At 49.4% G+C, this 18,612-nt stretch overlaps 5 protein-coding genes across 5 annotated transcripts; all 5 read left to right on the forward strand.

Moving 5' to 3' along the window:
• Positions 1-517: 517 nt before the first annotated feature.
• On the forward strand, positions 518-2,718 carry ATNIH1004_003869 (fungal specific transcription factor domain-containing protein; the record flags this gene model as incomplete). The annotated part of the gene is made up of 5 exons (XM_033568541.1): positions 518-1,016; positions 1,084-1,115; positions 1,262-2,098; positions 2,300-2,489; positions 2,561-2,718. 5 exons carry the CDS (start codon positions 518-520, stop codon positions 2,716-2,718), a joined length of 1,716 nt encoding a protein of 571 aa, XP_033427347.1.
• A 4,438-nt stretch (positions 2,719-7,156) lies between these two features.
• ATNIH1004_003870 (F-box protein) lies at positions 7,157-9,007 on the forward strand (the record flags this gene model as incomplete). The annotated part of the gene is made up of 2 exons (XM_033568542.1): positions 7,157-8,605; positions 8,666-9,007. 2 exons carry the CDS (start codon positions 7,157-7,159, stop codon positions 9,005-9,007), a joined length of 1,791 nt encoding a protein of 596 aa, XP_033427348.1.
• An 852-nt stretch (positions 9,008-9,859) lies between these two features.
• On the forward strand, positions 9,860-10,213 carry ATNIH1004_003871 (uncharacterized protein; the record flags this gene model as incomplete). The annotated part of the gene is made up of 1 exon (XM_033568543.1): positions 9,860-10,213. The coding sequence occupies one exon, from the start codon at positions 9,860-9,862 to the stop codon at positions 10,211-10,213; it is 354 nt and encodes a 117-aa protein (XP_033427349.1).
• Positions 10,214-11,645: 1,432 nt separating this feature from the next.
• Positions 11,646-13,222, forward strand: ATNIH1004_003872 (uncharacterized protein; the record flags this gene model as incomplete). Its single annotated transcript, XM_033568544.1, has 4 exons — positions 11,646-11,840; positions 11,876-12,073; positions 12,120-12,273; positions 12,348-13,222. 4 exons carry the CDS (start codon positions 11,646-11,648, stop codon positions 13,220-13,222), a joined length of 1,422 nt encoding a protein of 473 aa, XP_033427350.1.
• A 3,528-nt stretch (positions 13,223-16,750) lies between these two features.
• Positions 16,751-18,174, forward strand: ADAM9 (ADAM metallopeptidase domain; the record flags this gene model as incomplete). The annotated part of the gene is made up of 3 exons (XM_033568545.1): positions 16,751-17,328; positions 17,375-17,664; positions 18,017-18,174. The coding sequence occupies 3 exons, from the start codon at positions 16,751-16,753 to the stop codon at positions 18,172-18,174; spliced, it is 1,026 nt and encodes a 341-aa protein (XP_033427351.1).
• Between the last annotated feature and the right edge of the window lie 438 nt (positions 18,175-18,612).

The following is an 18,612-nucleotide window of genomic DNA, read 5'->3' on the forward strand; positions in this document are numbered from 1 at the left end:
ACTTGACTAACCACGTTAACAGCTGGGTTTATTAGATAAGACATAATAATGAGTCGTAAAATACCGGTTATAGTACCTAAAATACGAAGTAGGCCATTTGCCTAGCCAGTAAATGGATTTCCCAAGCGGAGTAATGGACGAATGCCCCCGCGTCCGAGACTATATCGAAATCAGGATCTCTCTCTCTCTCTCTTTCTTACACCTTCGACCGTTTGCACCGTCCGAACCTCAATCCCCTGCGGACTCCACGCACGATGGGCCCCCCCGAAGGATCTCCAGTCCTCCTCCGCCCTCGTCCAGGCCGCCAACGCCACAAGCCGCAGCTTTCTTGCAATTCCTGCCGCCAGCGAAAGTTCGTTTCGCCCGCCTGCTCCGCAAACACAGTCCCCGACCTCCACAATAAATAGAGCTAACGCAGCGAATAGGCGAAAGTGTGACCGCCAAAAGCCTTGCTCTCATTGCATTGTAAGTCCCGCGTCTACGGAACGACTCATCCCGAGAAGAAGAAAAACAAAGGATGGTGAAGCTTACAACATCATACAACCTCGATCAGAAACACCACCTGGAGCTGACGTGTACTTACGCTGGCTCGTCAGCGCCATCCTCTCTGTCCAGCCAACTGCACGCTATCTCCCCCGCTACTCAGCGGCTTCTCGAAGATAGCAGCGCATCTGTCGGCGGGCTAGGCGGGTTGGCGACGCCGAGCAGCTCGACTTCCGGTCCATCGCCAGAGGCTACAGATTTGAAATTAACCAAGTCTGGAACTGGCTTTAAAGATTCAACCCACTGGACCTCCGTCCTGAGCGGCGTGACAGACGCGAAAGGCCAAGATGATCCACTAGGCGCGATCCAATCGGAGACTGTATTCGACGATGGTTCGTCACCTCTCGACCAGAATGTCCTCCTCTTTGAGGGGTGCAAACATGCCACTGACCAAGAACTCCTCGGTTCGATGCCACCAAGGAGAGAATCCGACAGCTTGGTCGCACTCTACTTTCGGGCTCAGGAATACCGATGTAGGTGTGCACGTGACGCGGCATACAGAACGCACTCACCCATCCTTACTGACGCTGATCTAAACAGCTGTAATACACCCGATCGAGTTCTTGAAGAGAGTAAGTACTCACACATACCACTAGGAGAAGATTAACCACCAACCGCGTTGATCAAGTACAACGCATTCTGGGAGAATCCGAGCGCTACATCCATCTCTTGGCTCGGCCTCTTATACAGCATCTTCTGCCTCACCAGCCACGTTCAGAGCCAAGCGAGCGGCCTCTTGAGTGCCCAGAACAACGCGTCGTCCGCCCGGTCACCCGCAGCCTTGTATAAGATGCTGGGCTATCGAGAAAAGGTCGTCCAGTGCCTCGTCCGAGGTCAGTTCGCCAAGGGGGGTCCTGACATTATGGAAACCCTTGTTCACTACGTCTTGATCGAGAGCTACTTGAACAGGGACTCCAACATTGGGGTCTGGCTATTGATGGGCAACATTGTCCAAATAGGTACGTCTTCATGTTCGTCTGTGCCAGAGTTTTACAGCGAAGCCTTGTCTAGCACCCAAAAAGGACCCCCCCCTTCCCCCACCACCACCACCCAAGGTCTGTGTTATCTCCGAAGGAAGGCTGCTAAAGAGAGCTTGATAGCTATCCGCATGGGCTACCATCGAGACCCGCTGCACTTCAAGTCCCTATCCCCCTACCAGGGCGAGATGAGGCGGCGGATGTGGGCTATGATATGCTCGCTCGACATAGGATTCTCAACGCAGATGGGCCTTCCGAGCAGCATCAAGCACTCGCTCAGCGACACCAAGCCGCCTCGAAACCTTCAGGACCGCGACTTTGACGCCGGCTCGACTGACCTGCCGCCCGCGAGACCTATCGACGAACTTACCTCGAGCACCGTGATCCTTGCCAAGCTTCATGTCGCCACCAGCTTGGGCGTCGTATCAGACATGGTCTGCAATCCTCACCCGCTATCATATGAGGACCTCATCGCAGCGAATTCAACACTAGACGTAATGTATACGACCATTCCCGACCCATGCAAGTTCCGACCCATGTCCGAATCTCTGCTGGACCCTCCAAGTGTCGTATTTCAGGTCAGTGCCGTGGCTCTCCCTCGCAGAAACACACTCGAATCCAGGAGTGAATTCCTCACACTTGCAACACAAAAAAAAAAAAAAAAAAAAAAAAAAAAAAAAAAAAAAAAATTATCTACACTACCGAACCCCCGAACTATATATACAAGCCTAGCAATAGAAAGTAGACGGTGCAGCTAACATGCCCTTTGTCCTCAATAGCGGATAAACTTTTACATGCATTACCAAAGAGCCCGGATCCTCATCAACTGGAAGTTTCTCGGTACCTCAAAGGATACAACTCGCAGCAATCAGTGCTGGAGTATCGTGATCGAAGCGGCCTTGGAGATCATGCGGCTGCAACACCGCATGGCGGAGGAGTCCGAGGTCTTAGATGTGTTCCGCCCTACTGGTATGGTCGACTCGTGCTTCATAAACAATGGATACTTTTTAGCTGCAAGTATCATGTGCTTCCTTGTGCAGCATCGCAAGGACGGGCTGTCGGCCCAGGATCTGTTGGAAGTGCGAAGCCTGCTGGAAAGGAGCCTGGCCATCTGGAGCTGCACAAACGACTTGTCGAGAGAAGCAAACAAGGTAGTCACGGCTCTGAGGGTCGTACTCGGAAAACCGGAGGAGCCTAGTACACACACTACAACAGAAGCAAGGGCGTCGCCTCAAGCAGGTGGAGGTGAGAACCCAGCACATCATCGCATAGACCCAGGATCTAACTAAGCTTGCGCGCGCGCCGTCCCAGATACTTTTGGCAGAAGCCAGATGGCGTTTTCCAGTTGCACCTCTTTCTTTGATGACCTGCCTTTGATGATGACAGACGTCGACACTGTGGCTTTTCCTTCACTGCCCTCGATTCCCATGATAGACTACTGGCCACAGGTAATGTGAGTAAAGCGGGTGTGGGAAGCAACCTACTGGCAAAGAACGCAGCAATAGATGCCTAGAATCTAAGGCAAAGGTATTAGGTAGCAAATACCGATATGTCCTAATACCCATATTCCCTATCTCCGGGATAGAAGAACCAGGAGGAAATGGGCATAAATTGGGGCTAGATTCCCTAGATAATATATATTAATAAGACAGCTAATAAACCCTGTCAATTACTACAGTAGTATGCCCAATGCACTACATAACTACCTAATCCCTTTTCTCAAGGGAAGCGCTGACCGGACTAGGATTTTAAAAATCTCCGACATCTCCAAAGTGTGCCCCTTAGTCTCCACGGAATCAAATAACTGATAGTGGATTCGATCAGATCTCAGACTATAAAAACAAAGTAAGTATGCCAGCCGATATCCTCAAGCGCAACCGGAAAGCAGAACTGATTCAACAATGTAAACCTGTACGCAATAAAGAACGTGAAAATGTGAGAAGTACCTGTCTCGACAACTGGTGCGTACGTGGTTTCTTCAAATATTAATTTATTAAAAGATTGCCCCGGATCACCCATCTAGCTTTATACTGTATCAAGTTGAATTATCGGGATTAAGCTTTATTTTATAAACCCACCATCCCGGGATAGCGCGCGCTCTAGAAGGCATGTTTATTTTTTGTACAAGATCCTAGTATTACTTGTATTTTAACATGTCAATTTTCTCAAGCATTGCTTTAATCCATTTATCGGCTTCTAGACTCGTGATGGCTTCGCGATAAAACAATGGTGCGGTTAAGGACAAGTCTATAAATTTTAATACAGCGAGTCCTTTGGCAGGTTGATATAGGTCTTCACGTAGACCAATCTCGGAGGTGTCCTCAGACATTAAGTCTAGGGCTGCTAGTACTTCTTTAGCATAAGATGCCGTATCTGAAGCACCTGTTAAGGGCTAAGGCGCTGTCGGTGTGTTATTTTACACTGTGTTGTTTTATGCTTTTGCAGGAATCGGACGGGTTATTATAATCCAGCGTTGCACCTCCACCTGCAATATCGATGTGAATTCGCATTAGTAGTTTTGCCGCGCAAGGAGCGGGATCCTTGTGATTCCGCCTGGTTTAACGTGCTTGTTTACAGATTTCGCAGAAGAGCATGGTTTTTGGGCCTTTAACTTTATTGCTTTAATCCTAGCGAGTTGCATTATAGCACGAAAATGGACATGGGATAAGCGTTGATGCCATTCTACCATGGTGGCGCTTGGAATAGGCGTCGTGGGATATTATTTGGACTAAATCGCGTTGACAACTGGACAAATAAGGTATCGATCTAAATTTTCTGTTGGACTAGCAGATAGCAGGACGCCTGTAGGACTTTTAATAAGAAAACGTTTCTGCGTGATGTCGCCGTCTAAAGAAATATCGAATTCTTGTCGATCTAGCTGCCGGAAGGATAGCAGATTCGATGGGATAGTTGGCGTATAACGTACGTTAGGAATATCAGCTTGAAATACCCTTTGTGGCATCAGGAAGGAAAGAAGGACATATCATCGCTCCTGCACTTTCTAAGCGGTCCATCCCACCGAAGTAAACTTCATACAAGCCTTGCCGGCCAACATGAATCGAACTCAGTTCTTCTTATAAATGCAATTCAAGATATCTTTCCTTTTACAGACCACCTTCTCTGCGTGTGGCACATACAGAAGAATATTATAAAGGAGGCTTGGCCTATCCTGCATACAGAGGTGGTCCGTACAGAATATAATAACTCTCAATCTGCAGCTAGGGATCCCGAATTCAACGATAAGATCAAGAAAAAATGGGGGCAAATGTTTAAGCTATTTTATAAAGGTTGTTAACGTAAATACTAAAGAAGAAAATAATCATCAGTGGGCTAATTTCTGCGCGGAATATAATAATAATATCTGGCAACCAGTTCTACGCTATTATAAAAATAAATAGCTTTCGGAGGAAACTGCAAAAATATTTATACATGGCTACACCAATATATACTGTTACTTTGGTCAGAGAACTACTTCCCGGCATAAATTAGCACACTGGATTATTAAAAATACACTTTATACATCCCGAGAGTACCTCTTAAATTCGGCTTAGATTATTTAATAAAGTTGTTGTCCACTCAACTCAGCAGGCATAGGAAGAAATTAAAGATAACTATGTTAAAAAACCACTCTCATCTTTAATACCTTTATTCCAGTATACCTTAAATAAAGTATCACGGTACGCACTATTTAAGGTTAAAGAGATATATGATTGCTATCTTCCACCTGTTATTAAAGGTAAAACACCTATTCCAGGGGAATACACAGGTCTTACTGCATATATAATAGGGTTCCCATGTATTCATACAATTAAGAAATACTAATGGTGAAATGCCTATTAGTCTCTGTTGTGAATCTACAGTAGGTCAGCGGAATTGGCATTGAATAGAGAGAACTAAGCCATTGAATTGGATGAGCGAACTTAGTTAGTATACAGGAATTTGTCTGTGGGAAGACATATATAGGTGAGGACTTCGCCAATCCTTCGGGTAATCCTTTGGACCGATCCTATATTCATAACAGTCTCTATAAATTCCACCAACAGTGGTGGCTTTATCCTTGGAGAGAACTTACACTAATTGACCCACAGAAGTTGGTGCTGGAGCCACACGTCGTGACTCCGAGTAGGCTGGCCGTTGGGAGGGGATTTTCCCTTGGAATATCCCTCCCGAATGGGACCGGTACGGAAACGGGACCAATTTCAGGAAATTTATGGGAATTAGGGATTTTAGGGAATATCCCATTCCCATGGGAATATGGGACGGGACTGAAACTCGCTCGGGATCCCGAATCCCGTCCCACCGGTCAGCCTAGCTTAGTGAAAGATGCGTACTCTGGAAGCGGAATAGTAGGTGCCGATAGTATGCCACCTACCTTGGTTGTCATGCGAGACTGATGTTAGAACAGAAGGACAACAATAGTAAACTTATTGGTCCCAGGAGTTTTCGGCCATAAAGGTGAAATCGTTGCTAACCGCTGACCTCACTACATGACAGCGTTGTGTAGGGCCTTAGACTCTTACTTTGTCAGTACTATAACCGCTTCGTTATTCGATATAATGTAGGCATATTTACTCTGTCCAAGTGCGGGTAGTGCCAGAGACCAAATGAGATATTGTGGGCACATGCTTCGTCCAGAAAAGTTGTCCAACAATAAAGGCCAATTCTCAGAATTCTGTCTTCAGAGAATGGTACTGTCGCCAGTAGAAATTTCAGTGGACTCATTCGAAACTGTGCCTGCATTTCTCTTCTCTTCCCCATTGAAAATGCATAGATATGGGCGACCTCTATGGCTTCATTCACCATACATGGATCGTTACGAATTCTACACTATCTATTGTTAGAGATCAATGGAATGGGCTTTCCAAAGAAACGGACATAACCGCCTCCTTTGCATGGCCACGCTCTGCTGGGCTTCCCAGTCGAGATGACCAGACCAGCTCTACCTTAGATTTCTATCCGGTGTATCTTCTTCTAATCCCGGGATCGCCCAGTCCCTGGGCAGTAGGTCGGCCACTCTAATTTAATAGCAAACAATTTAGGCTATGACATTTCGTGTATAACTTACATGCACGGTTTATATAAAGGTTATCCCCAAGGTTACAGATAGCCAGAAAATTGAGGGAGCCAGGATATAATAAAACGCAATGGGACTCGACAGAATACAAGGGGACCAGATACATCTTGGGATGAAGAGGCAGACAAAAAGTATGTTCGTATTTGAAAAAAATGCCAGGCTAATCTGAGATCTTGGTCGTTATGTAGTTAATTAGAAAATGTCGGAAGAATGACGTACACTAAATGTACTGATGCTGGAAGCTTAAGAATTTATATGTATGTACTGAAATGGTGAGTACACAAGAGATATAAATTGGTGACGGATTAGGGGTATGAGAGAAGAAAGGGCAGAACAGATAGAAGTGAAGTCAAGAAGTGAAATAGGAAGTGAAGCAGTGCTGTGAATCCGTAGTTATACGAAAAGTCTTGGCGCGGTGAATGAGGGCCAAGCGGTGGCTTGTGGCTTTCGAGTCGATCGGCTCACAGGCGGTGAAAAGAGACAATATTTATGGCATGGAAGATTGAAACACATCCCATTCAGGAAGCTATTCTCAAAAACACTAACGAGCTGGTTTTGAATCATGACCGTCACCTCCTTTGTGACAGACCCTCTTAGATTGCTGCCTACAGAGATTGTCCTTCGCATTTTGGAATTCACCCCCATCTCTGCCCTTGCGTCCCTCACCGCGGTCTCCCACGCTTGGCACCGATTTATCGACGTCACCCATCAAGAAGCCATCTACGCCTCCAAGTCCAAAACTTCTCGATCCCCTGGAGCCACCCGCGATTTTTCATTTTTGTCCGATAACACAAGCTTCGCGAAGTTCTTTGAGGGCACCACGTCGTGGAAGGAGCTATGCAGACGTCAGACCCTGCTCTCCCGCAATTGGGCTGCGGTGCACCCAGTGACCCGTGAGTCGGTGTTGCAAGTTGGAAATGACCCCGTTTGGCGGTTTCGCGCCGATTTCAAGCGTCGCTTCTTTGTTTCCACGTCCCAGGCAGGGGGCCTGAACGTCACCGACATGGACACGGGCCGCATCCTCTGGTCCCTCCCCTCCACGCTAGACCATGCCGAGGACGCAGTCCGCCCATACGCGCATCTGGAATATCAGGATGGAATGGCGGTGTTTGATCGCGAAGGGGATGCGGTGGAAGTCTGGCAGGCGGACCTGGATGGCGCGAGTCGTGGGGTGTTCCGGCGCATCGCGGTCTTGAATCATGACTGCCAGACGCGAGGCTTTCAACTTTCCTACTGGACGCTCTGTGTGGTCTCGACCCAGGGACAGGGCTTTGTATATGATATGACGCAGCGGCCGCCCAAGTTAACCACCCATCTAGAAATCGAACACAACGCGGTCGGCCATCTCGACCAGAACGAGGACGCGGTGATGTACTCGATGGGGTCGCGAGGCTACCATGTATACAACAAGACGTCGGGCGCGTTCTTGGGCGCGTTGCAGCCGTCACATTGTATGGACAAATATCATATCCTTGCCCCCGTCGCCCCTCCTTCAGCCGCTGCAGCGCGACACGGTCCTACCCTTCGAATATTCCCTCCCGGGGCCCCTCGTAAGGACCGCCTGGTGCCGATCAAGCTGGCGAAAGGCCCTCTTCCACCACCTACCGACCCAGAACATGTTTATCATAGTGAGGATGAATGGGGTGCGGGTATGGTGCAAGGCGACCTGTTCGTCGGCTTCTCTCGCGCCGGTCGCATCTTCGTGTGCTTCGATTGGCGGAAGGCCCTCCACGACCGGGATAGTCTCGCGGCGCACAGCTCCCTCATCGAGTGCGAGTCGGATGGGTCCAGCTTTGACCTCGGTGGCTGGCTATCGGTGCGCGACCACCGCATCATGGTCGAGATCCAAGACCGAATTTATGTCGTCGCGCTGGACGACCACAACCGGATCCAAGACGTGGATCGTCCGGCTCGCGCGTCATACTCACTCGTCACGAGCTCGGCGCCACAGCTGGCCATTCCAGTTAGCTTCATGGCGTTATACGATGATGGGATCTTAACCACCTACACCGTATGTCTGTCGTGCTTTAGCCCGTATAAGAAACTAGAAGGCTAACACCGGATACTGCAGACCCTTGGTTGGCGCCCAACCCCCCAAGAACAACATAATGCCCGCGCCCGTATCTTCCCAACTAAAACCATCCGCATTGTCAGCTTGGCGCCCGATCTCTCTGTTGAAGCAGAACATGCGCGCGAGTCACCGGTGGCGGACGAAGGCTTAGACCACCAGGGTTCGCAGCGTCAGCCGGCAGGCGGGATCTGGCGCTCACAGCTTGGGATGCTGCAGTTGGTGAGCATGCTTGGGAACGAATTTCAAGACGTGGATGATGAACTGGGGTTGGAGACCGATGATGAGGACGACGACGAGGAGTGGGTCGATCAAGAGGATAATGAGAACGAGGCGCATTCCTAGGCGCAGGATGGGGTCTAGTGCTCAAGTTGTCCGATATTGCAGGCGTATATCGCAGGCGTAGATACTCAGCGGCCGGAAAATGCTCCAGGTTTGTCGATTCCCCTAGTCGAAGCTGTGCATGCCCATACAATGATCGCTGGGAACACTTGAAGTGTATGTACCTGGCGTATATCAGTACTCCTGGGTACGATGCTAACATGTGCTAGGACGAATAATTCAGCAATGGTAAAAGCCAATCGGATGAGGTAGTAAACACTCCAGGATTGGACAACGGTCCACGTAAGCAAGATCAGGACAATAGCCTCTATACGAATCAATTGTGTCGCAGTTCGTATCCATGGAAGCCACGACGACTATTGAAGCGTCCACCAAGCCTTCCTAGATCTATTCAGAGAACCTAGATCTCCGTAGCGCTTCTCCGTCGCATCAGATGCGCACTTGTGTCGGCATACTTCCGGCGTGTCTCTTCCCGTGTGCATGACCGGTTTCCTTCGTCGTTGAACTGGAGTGTCTGTATCGACTGTGCTCGAATTGTACATACGTACGGTGCTATACTAATACTGGACAAGGAGACTAACGGTGGCAGAAACAATGATGTGACGGGGGTTCACCGTGGTCCCGCTGTACCTGTAGGCGGAACTTGTCCCTTCCTCCCAGCTCTGGCTGAGAGAAGCAGGTCTAGGTCATCGTTGTAAACCCCAACAGTCCGGGACCAAGACCTGTCCTGTCTCCTGTGTAGACCCAGAGATAAACGACCCCGAGCAACGAAATCGCGCGGGGGCTGGGTCATCTGGCTTGATTTCCCATCGCCCTTGCGACAGGAACCGACGCCGAACAGCAAGAAGAAATGCGATGAGTTGCGCCTCGGTGCAGCGATTGCTATCAGGTGAACTTGCATTGTCAATGGAAGTCCACCACCCAGCTTCTCCTGACAGCACGGTGTCGCCTTCGCTACCATCCGACGCCACCAGTATTGCCCTAACATCCGACTCCGGCCGACACCATCATCCGACTCCCCAGTGGAAGATCCGAGTCGGCTGGTCAAGTGATTCGATTCCTTCCGACGCTATTGCCCCGTGCTCTCGCCAGGAGTTTGCGTTAATCCTTATCTGCAGACAGACGATGAACGCTCCCTCTTCAACCACTACCTCCATGTCGTCGCGCACGCCTTGTCCCGTTCTGGCTAAGCCGGCGAGAATCCCTTGACTACGCTGCTTCCCATAGCGGCAGTGCCAGACACCCTCACCAGCGTCATTCTGGGTCTTAGTGGTGGACACTGAAAGCTTGTGTATCCGGCTATCAGGAAACAAGCTCTCGGGCGATGGGGAAGGTATCTCTGATGGTTCCCCAGCGGTGTGGGCCAATCACAAACCAAGACTGTATAGCATTGGCCCAAGTCAATCAACTCTTGATCCGGCCAGATCGAACAGCCATTGTCCAGGTGTGCGCTGTGATCCTTCTCCTGTACTTGACCGAGTTCTATGACGGCACATCGCGCGTCTGGAAATGACACCTCAAAGTGGCTAGCACATTATTGACGTCCCCCGGCGGCTCGGGGCTGGGAACCTCCCCAGAAGGAGCGTTCTGTCTTCATTCTAGTATCTGGATGCCATGTCGACCATATCTCGCTGAACTGTCTCTGCGACAACTGTATCCGGTTAACGGACCTGACTTCTGCCCCAGGCCCCTCGCCTCCACTACCCACGTCTTTTCACGACGCTATTAGCGGCATGTCACGCGCCTGTGTATAGCGGTATGCTTCAACAATAGCTGTTCGCGAGGCACGATTCTCTTCTATTCACGGGCTCGTGCGAGCTGATCATCTATAAGGGTGACTAAGAGATGCCACGTGACCCCACCGAATACGGTAGGTCCCCAATCTTGAAGGGGCCTACCGTCGGCACGGAAGAGCCCCGGTTCCGAGGTAAATAACGACAGCACTCTTCACCCACAATGTATGGCGGCCAACCAATCTAGCCACAGAAGCGGCTTTCTGGGCTCCCAGGATATCGTTATTGTGGAACTGAGTCTCTTTCCGTCGATATTTGAGGGAACACTGGCTGTGTGGTCTGCCTGGCCAGAGCCACGGACGCCTGACCGAATAGGCACCGGTGCTGGGTTCTGGGGCGAAACTGGGTCTCGATTGGCGTGTTGCTACCTCATGCAGTAGCACTGTGTGGTGTAGTCTCCGCGAGCCTCGCCCGATACGGGCTTGCAGGCCAATCAGAAGGACGAACTACGGTGTATGATCCACTCGGGTCAGGAACGACGGTTGCTGGCGAGATCCACGGATTCTGATGCTGCAAAATTCCTTAACCAGGGTCCTTCGGAGACCTAGAGAGCAGCTTATTTTCGCCAACGTAGCCAAGACAGGGTGAAAATAGGTATGTGTACACCAACAGGATCATGGATAAAACAGGCCTATTAACCCACATTTCCGGGCAGGATACTCTGAGGTGCAGGAGGATTGGTATTCCTGATTCCCAACCTTGCAGATGCGCTGACCCTTCCGCTAAATGCACTGCCACTTCTGTGGCGTGAGCTTTAATATTTCCCGCAGCCGTGCCCCGGGGGAGCTAGACTGGGCTGAATTGGATTGCACGGAGACCCGAGGGGGATGGACCAGTATACCTACGAGATGGAGCTGGACAACTGTTCTCAAAACGGCTGTGGTGTTCTTGTCTGCCATACCAACGACCACGATGTGATCCAAGATCCGGACTATGTGCGCAGAGAGGGGAATGGCCCTGAGCCATATGAATATTGCTCGGATCACGAATCCCTTGATGCGGTGAGCCTTAGGGAGGATGGCGGGAGCGCGGATGAAGACCCCGTGAGCCAGTGGTATCAAGCTGGCTAATACCGCAGGACGTGCTACTCGGAGAGCCAGACTGGGCTCCTTCCATCCACAGAGATCGCCGCCAGGAAGTGGTTTTGCTGCTAACTTTGGGCCCGAAGGGATATAGTATCGATCAAGTAAAACATCTCGCCGGCCCAACCTGTCCTGTCACAAATGCATACTCGGGGCGTACAATCTCCATGGAGGCGATGAGAGGGTGTCGAACGGTACAATTTTTTGGTTTACAAGCAGCACTCCTGGGCTGGCTGGCAGCCAGACGGTCTGGACGAGGATTGGGAGCTCTCTGGAGATTGTTTTCTCTCGGGCCTTAGTGATGGGTCAGTAGCGCTCGATATGGCATGCTCGCAACCTGTGTGCCCTCCTCGAGGCCAGCTTGACGAGGTCGACCCTTATAACATGAATTATGGTGAGAGTACTGATCTACAGGGGAATGTCGATAGACGTAAACGGATAAGGGTACTAACCCACGGCAGCCGCCAGGTACGGATTTCGATGTCAGCGTCGCGCCCTTTCATCCGTGGTGTTTTGACATTTTCTGCCGCCAATCAAAAGCCCGCTTTAACCACGTCAACGTCTCCTGTCTGATGAAATGCTGCTATAGAGGCTTCTCGGGTAACCCCGCTGAGTTGCCGGGCAATGCCGACGTGCGCAATGGGGCTGAGCAGTGGTGGTATCACAACCCCGGCCACGAGTACCTAGCAGCAAACCCGCTCTATGTGCCCAATTTAGATGCTCTTCTTCTCGCAGCTGTCCATGAGGAGGAAGACCATTTCACTCCAGATATTGGTACATTCGATCTGTCTAGCCGCATACAGCGATCAGGGATTCCCTTTCCAGCCCTCCCGGCAGATTTCCTAGGATCCCTACCCTTGGAACTCCGACTCCACGTTGTCGACTTTCTTGGCTTGCGGGATATCGCAGATCTCAGACTCGCTTCCCGCGCCTTTGAACAGCTCCCCGTCAGCATCTGGTACCGCCTGATTCGCGATGAGATGCCCTGGCTTTGGGAAGCATGGGATGAGATCGAATGTGCTCATGTCCCTTCCATCTGGACAACTGTAACTGCAAATGACGTACAACTAGCCGTCAAGAAAAGGCAACATTACGCCAGTGTATTGAGTGACGAGTATCCAGAGGACAACATTGAAGACTATCTTGATTTCCCGCTATCGATGCCAATGACGACCCCGCGCCCACTCATACTACCTACGGCACGGACAAATTGGTATCAGGTTTACACACAAATCAAACGCAACTGGAGCAAGCTGAAGGGGTTGCAGAATTGCCAGCGTATCTGGGCGGATGTCGAGAAGGTCATTGCGCGGATCATGGCACACTGCTCTCTCGCAGACTAGTATAGGTGGAGAAATATGAAAAGCTCTTGTGCACGGAGTGTATATGGCCATAATAACCATGTCTTTCCCGCTGATTGTTGGCACCTAGAGCCATGATGTCCATTTCCTGACATTCGCAATTCATCATTCTCGGGACAGGCGACTTCAACCCCGGCGAAGCTAGTTTCCCTCACATCGTCCCATTGGCTGCCTGAGTGCTCTTCCGTGCCGGCCCACCATCTCTGATCACACCGGCGACGAAGCCATCTTGGATTATTTCTTCTGGACGGGTGACTTCGTAGAGCATCAGTTCGACGTGGGGTTTCCAGAGTCTGCGAACATGATACCGAGTGCCTTGGATATCTGGCGCCGCATGAAGCGCTTGGCTGCTACAACAAGATCATATGACTCCAGCTCGAACACCTGGCATCGCTGGATCAATCTGGACGCCAAGGTTCTAACACTGGAGACGAGGGAACTTGGCCTAGTCCTCTGCTGCTAGCTAATAGAGGCGGGGGATATATTCGTGGAGTCATGTGTTATATGTAGGGAACTGTTTGGTGTTCGTAATGGAGATATGGCTGCCGTCTTCCGGCTTTCTCAATGTTTTCTCCTAATATTTGTTTTTTTGCTTATCTTATAGGTAAAGCGCTTTTAAGTCTCTTGGTAAAATTTGTGTCCTAAAATCACATTTGCATTCAGTAACCGTGGAGCTCCCCCTCCTGGTGTTAATCAAGGATCGTGATAAATGGGTAGTACGCAAACTGCAGTAGCCTCACGGCCTAATACTGCGGAAGCAAGTGGCACGGACAGGTATATGTGTCTCTAGCTTGTTTACACTTCTATTGATTTCCATCCTCTTCTGTTGCTGTTAATTATTCTATTTCGATTAATTAATTTAACTGGGAGTTGGCACAGAAAATCAGTGCCTTAATATTCCTTGTCTTACGAATACTATCTGTCAGGCCATGCGAGAATAATTGACCTAATATAAGTAACACATTATCACTAACTTTGTTGGGCCAGAGACCTCGGCATTTGCATTATAGTATGGGAAAACCCTCAACGTAGGAGGGGACAAGGACCATACCGAGGCATCAACACCAGATATGTCACACTCAGTTCCTCGAATACTTGCTCCTACGCCCATTCACCATCTCGATTGGCACGCCCATAATCAACCTTGTCCGGCAGTGGTATATACCTTTCTCATCCCTGCATTTTGTATCAATCGCGCTAAAGTAGTTCTCAGCGGTTTTTTAAGAGCAGTTGTGCGGAGCACCTTCCCAAGAATCAATTATGGAAAGGCAGAATTGTAGTAATAAGTGATCCTCCGCTTAAAATGGAGACCGTCACCACATAACTCAGCCAGATGTAGAGCTGCCTAGCACTTTGCCATTGGAGGTCCCTAAATCGTAGGAGTAACTGGCCTGGATACCCCTCTTTGTGATCCGGCCAATATGTTCCTTAAATTGAAGTTGTATATCAAAGATAACTCCCAGGAGTTTGACTGTTGCTTGGATAGATCCTCTGCAGTCCTATGTGTGTCTAGGGTAAGGATCCAGTGCCTTATTCTTCGTAAAGTGGATAAACTGGGTTCTCTGGGCTTCGAATGTAGCTCCTGGCCGTGCCGCCCAGGTTAGGGCATGGGGGATTATTTCCTCCTGGAGGGTTAATGTGTTCTTGTCCGCAAACTGTCCCACCCGCCAACATGTAAAATCATCCACAAATGCTATTGCGCCCTTTGATCCATCGGTATGTCGACCAGGTCTGCGTCAAAGAATAGATAAAGGATCTGTGGGAGAGGCAATCCTTATGGTAGTCCTGGGTGAGTGATGTCCATAGCTCCCGAGCAGTAACCATTAATAATGATTAATGCTCTTCGGCATGAATAAAATGCGTCGCTCCACCGAATAAGCTCAACGGGTATTCGTCTTTTCTTTAGCCTGTGGATTAGGACTTCCTTCAGCACCCCATTATAGGCACCTTTGACATCAAAGCTGGTAACGCTCAGGACCTTCTTTTGCGACCATGCTTCGTGGATCTTTTCTACCAGAATATCTAGTACCTGTTCACTTGATCTTGTTTGCAGCTATATGATATTGATCTAATGTCGAGATTCCTTGACATATATGGAGTTGTACATCCTATCTTCAATCTCTGTTTCACACAAGCAGTCCATTATTCATGCAATGATACAAGATCTGATTTGACAAAAATTGAGGCCAGGGAATGCATCGCCACCTTGATGGTTCTAACTATTGAAGACGCTGACAAATGATTTCTAATAAACTCGCCAAGGAGTAAGCTATACGCATTCGTGTCATCATGGCTTGAGCATTATCTCCGACCCATTGTCACCGCTCTAAAAGATCTTGGTACTTGTATTCGCGATATCTTGTATTGTCACAAGAGAACAGGGGGATATGGCTATTTCTGGTCCTATTTACTATGCACTTTCGGTTAATATCCAAAACACAGTACCTCAAATATCCAGCCTATATCAGGAAGACATAAACTGACACTCGAGACATGACACACATTACCACCGATTTGGATTTATCAAGCGCTATAAATACACCAATATCTAGGTAGAGTTGGGGGGTCTGGATTAAATTCTGACCACGCTATGAATAGACCCATAAATCCAGTACATATAAATGAAGAATCTTCTAGACCTATTTTGTAGCTATTCTCCAGTTTATGTCAAAAAGCACCGCCCCGGGGCTGTGCTGTCCGTATGGCTTCGGTGGGGGTCCGATGGCTTGGCTGTCAGCGGTGACGACTTGGCCTCAGTCTGAGGGTTTGAGTCGAGTATACGAAGTACCGATTATTCTGATGCCTAGTTTGTGGGTCATCATGAACCATGAGAGTGGACATGTAAATCCAGATAGGTAGAGGAAGTGCTATGCTGATATAAAAAGAATGGGGCTGTCCTTTCTACCGGGGTATAGATCAGACGAAATCATGAGAGTACTGCGGATAGCGACCTTTCTTACATATCTCACATCAATTTCAACACATGCTATAGGTAACTAGCTCCAATCTAAAATAGTTCCCGTTCTCACGGCATAAGCATACTCCATAGATCCCCCCCAAACAAGAAAGACACTGGAGATCCAAGATGTCCTCGTACATACTCCCTTGAAGCAGATCACAGCCACAGAGGCATTTGACTTGACATTCCATCTCGATCAAAGCACGGAGATAAAACTTAGTCTTGAACCAAATCACGACATCTTTACGCGAACTCCGCAAATACAATACCTCGACACTTCTGGAGAGATCCGACATACCGAGAACCTAGACCAGGCAGAACACAGAGTCTTCAAAGGCACGGTTTGGGCTTGGAGTTCCAAGAGCTGGAAAAAATTCGGATGGGCTAGAATATACATTATCGAGGATGGGGAAAGCCCACTGTTTGAAGGCGTATTCAGTGTGGCTGCTCGGAGATACCATGTCCAAGTAGTATCCAATTCTGGGTCTCCAGTGGCATCGATGGTCGCATATCAAGTCTCAAACGAAGGACATACTGCCAGAGATGTCGCTATGCCCAAACAATCCTGCGCCACTGGACAGTCGCTATCCGCCCATACTGGTCTTCATGAAGTGTCTGATAATAGGACCGACCTCCATAAGCGTCAATCCCTCAACACCGACGCTCTGATCAATCGTATTGGAAATTCAGAAGGCTGTCCTACCACCAGACGAGTAGCACTGGTCGGCATTGCCACTGACTGCACATACACAGCATCGTTTAACTCGACAGAGTCCGTCCGCCGCAACCTTATTAACGTAGTAAACACGGCATCGGAAGTCTTCGAGAGGACTTTTAACATCTCTCTGGGCCTGCATAATGTCACCATCAGCGATTCCGTCTGTTCAGATCGCGCTTCGGATGCGACTCCGTGGAACGCCGCCTGCTCCGATGGTAACATGGACGGACGTCTACGACAGTTTACCTCATGGCGACAGTCTCTGCAGGACTCCACCAATGCCTACTGGACGCTGATGACAGGCTGTCCGACGCGAGGAGAGGTGGGAGTTTCGTGGGTTGGTCAGTTGTGCAATCCTCAAAACGGCGTTAACGTCGTAGCGCAGACGTCGAATGAATGGCAGGTTTTTGCGTAAGTCTCTTGGATAATAGTATTCAGCTGAAGCTCATATAAACAGCCACGAGTCTGCGCATACATTCGGAGCCGTTCACGACTGCACTGCGGATACATGTTCCTCAGGACAGTGCTGTCCTCGCTCCACATCTACCTGCGATGCTAACGCACAGTACCTGATGAACCCGTTCTCCGCCTCTTCTCAGAGCGACTTCTCGCCTTGCACTGTGGGGAATGTGTGCGGTCTGATCGGATCGGGAAACGTCCTGACGAGGTGTCTTATCAGCAACCGGAATGTTCCCACCATCACGGCCAACGAGTGTGGGAATGGCATCGTTGAGGAGGGAGAGGACTGTGACTGCGGCGATAATTGCGATGAGAACTCCTGTTGCGATGGGTCAACCTGTCGTTTCCGAGACGGAGCTGTCTGCGATGAAGGGGCCTGCTGTAGGAATTGCCAGTTTGCCTCTTCCGGCACGGTCTGCCGTGCTAGTAGAGGTAGCTGTGATATTCAAGAGGCATGCACTGGGGATTCCGGTGCGTGTCCCACGGATCAATTTAATCCTGACGGTCAGGGATGTGGAAACGAAACGGGCCTTTTCTGTGCCAGTGGCCAATGCACGAATCGCGACATGCAGTGCCGAGACATTCTAGGAATGAATAACACCAGCGTCTCGTCGTGTGACAATTTCTCATGCATGCTCAGCTGCTCTGATGTATCTTCCCGAGGATACTGCATGGGAACAGGCAGACAGGTACTGGACGGCACTCCTTGTAGCGGTGGACAGTGTCGCAATGGACAGTGCCGGCCGGATCAGGACAGTGACGGGTCCTCTTGGGTCGATCGTCATCGGTCTTTGGTAATTGGGCTTTCCGCAGGCGTTGGGGGTGCGTTGGTCCTGGCTGTACTGGGATGCATTATTGCCTACTGTTGTTGTCGTCGAAAGAAATCTGCTGCCCCTGCAGTGATGACTAGTCCTATCGCTCCTATTCCTCCTCCATCTCCTATTTCTTTTGATCGTGGGCCAGAATTACCCCGGTATGCTTAGTTCTCGTTATGATTTTAGCAAAGTGTAACGACGATATGCCGTATATGACAATGATAGCAAGTTATATCCTGCAGAATGCATCGCGTGTCTGCACGTGTACGTATTTAGCAGCTTCAACACTGATTGGATTCTTCTTGAATTTGAATGATTCATATTGTAGTGATTCTGATTTTTTAGCAGCCTTTTTTTAATCTTTAAATTTTATGATTTTTCTTTGATAATTTTCTTAACCCACCCAAGATACTTTACGGTC

Source organism: Aspergillus tanneri (genome assembly GCF_003426965.1).
Source record: "Aspergillus tanneri strain NIH1004 chromosome Unknown AapTan_3_pilon_pilon_pilon, whole genome shotgun sequence".
NCBI lineage: Eukaryota > Fungi > Ascomycota > Eurotiomycetes > Eurotiales > Aspergillaceae > Aspergillus > Aspergillus tanneri.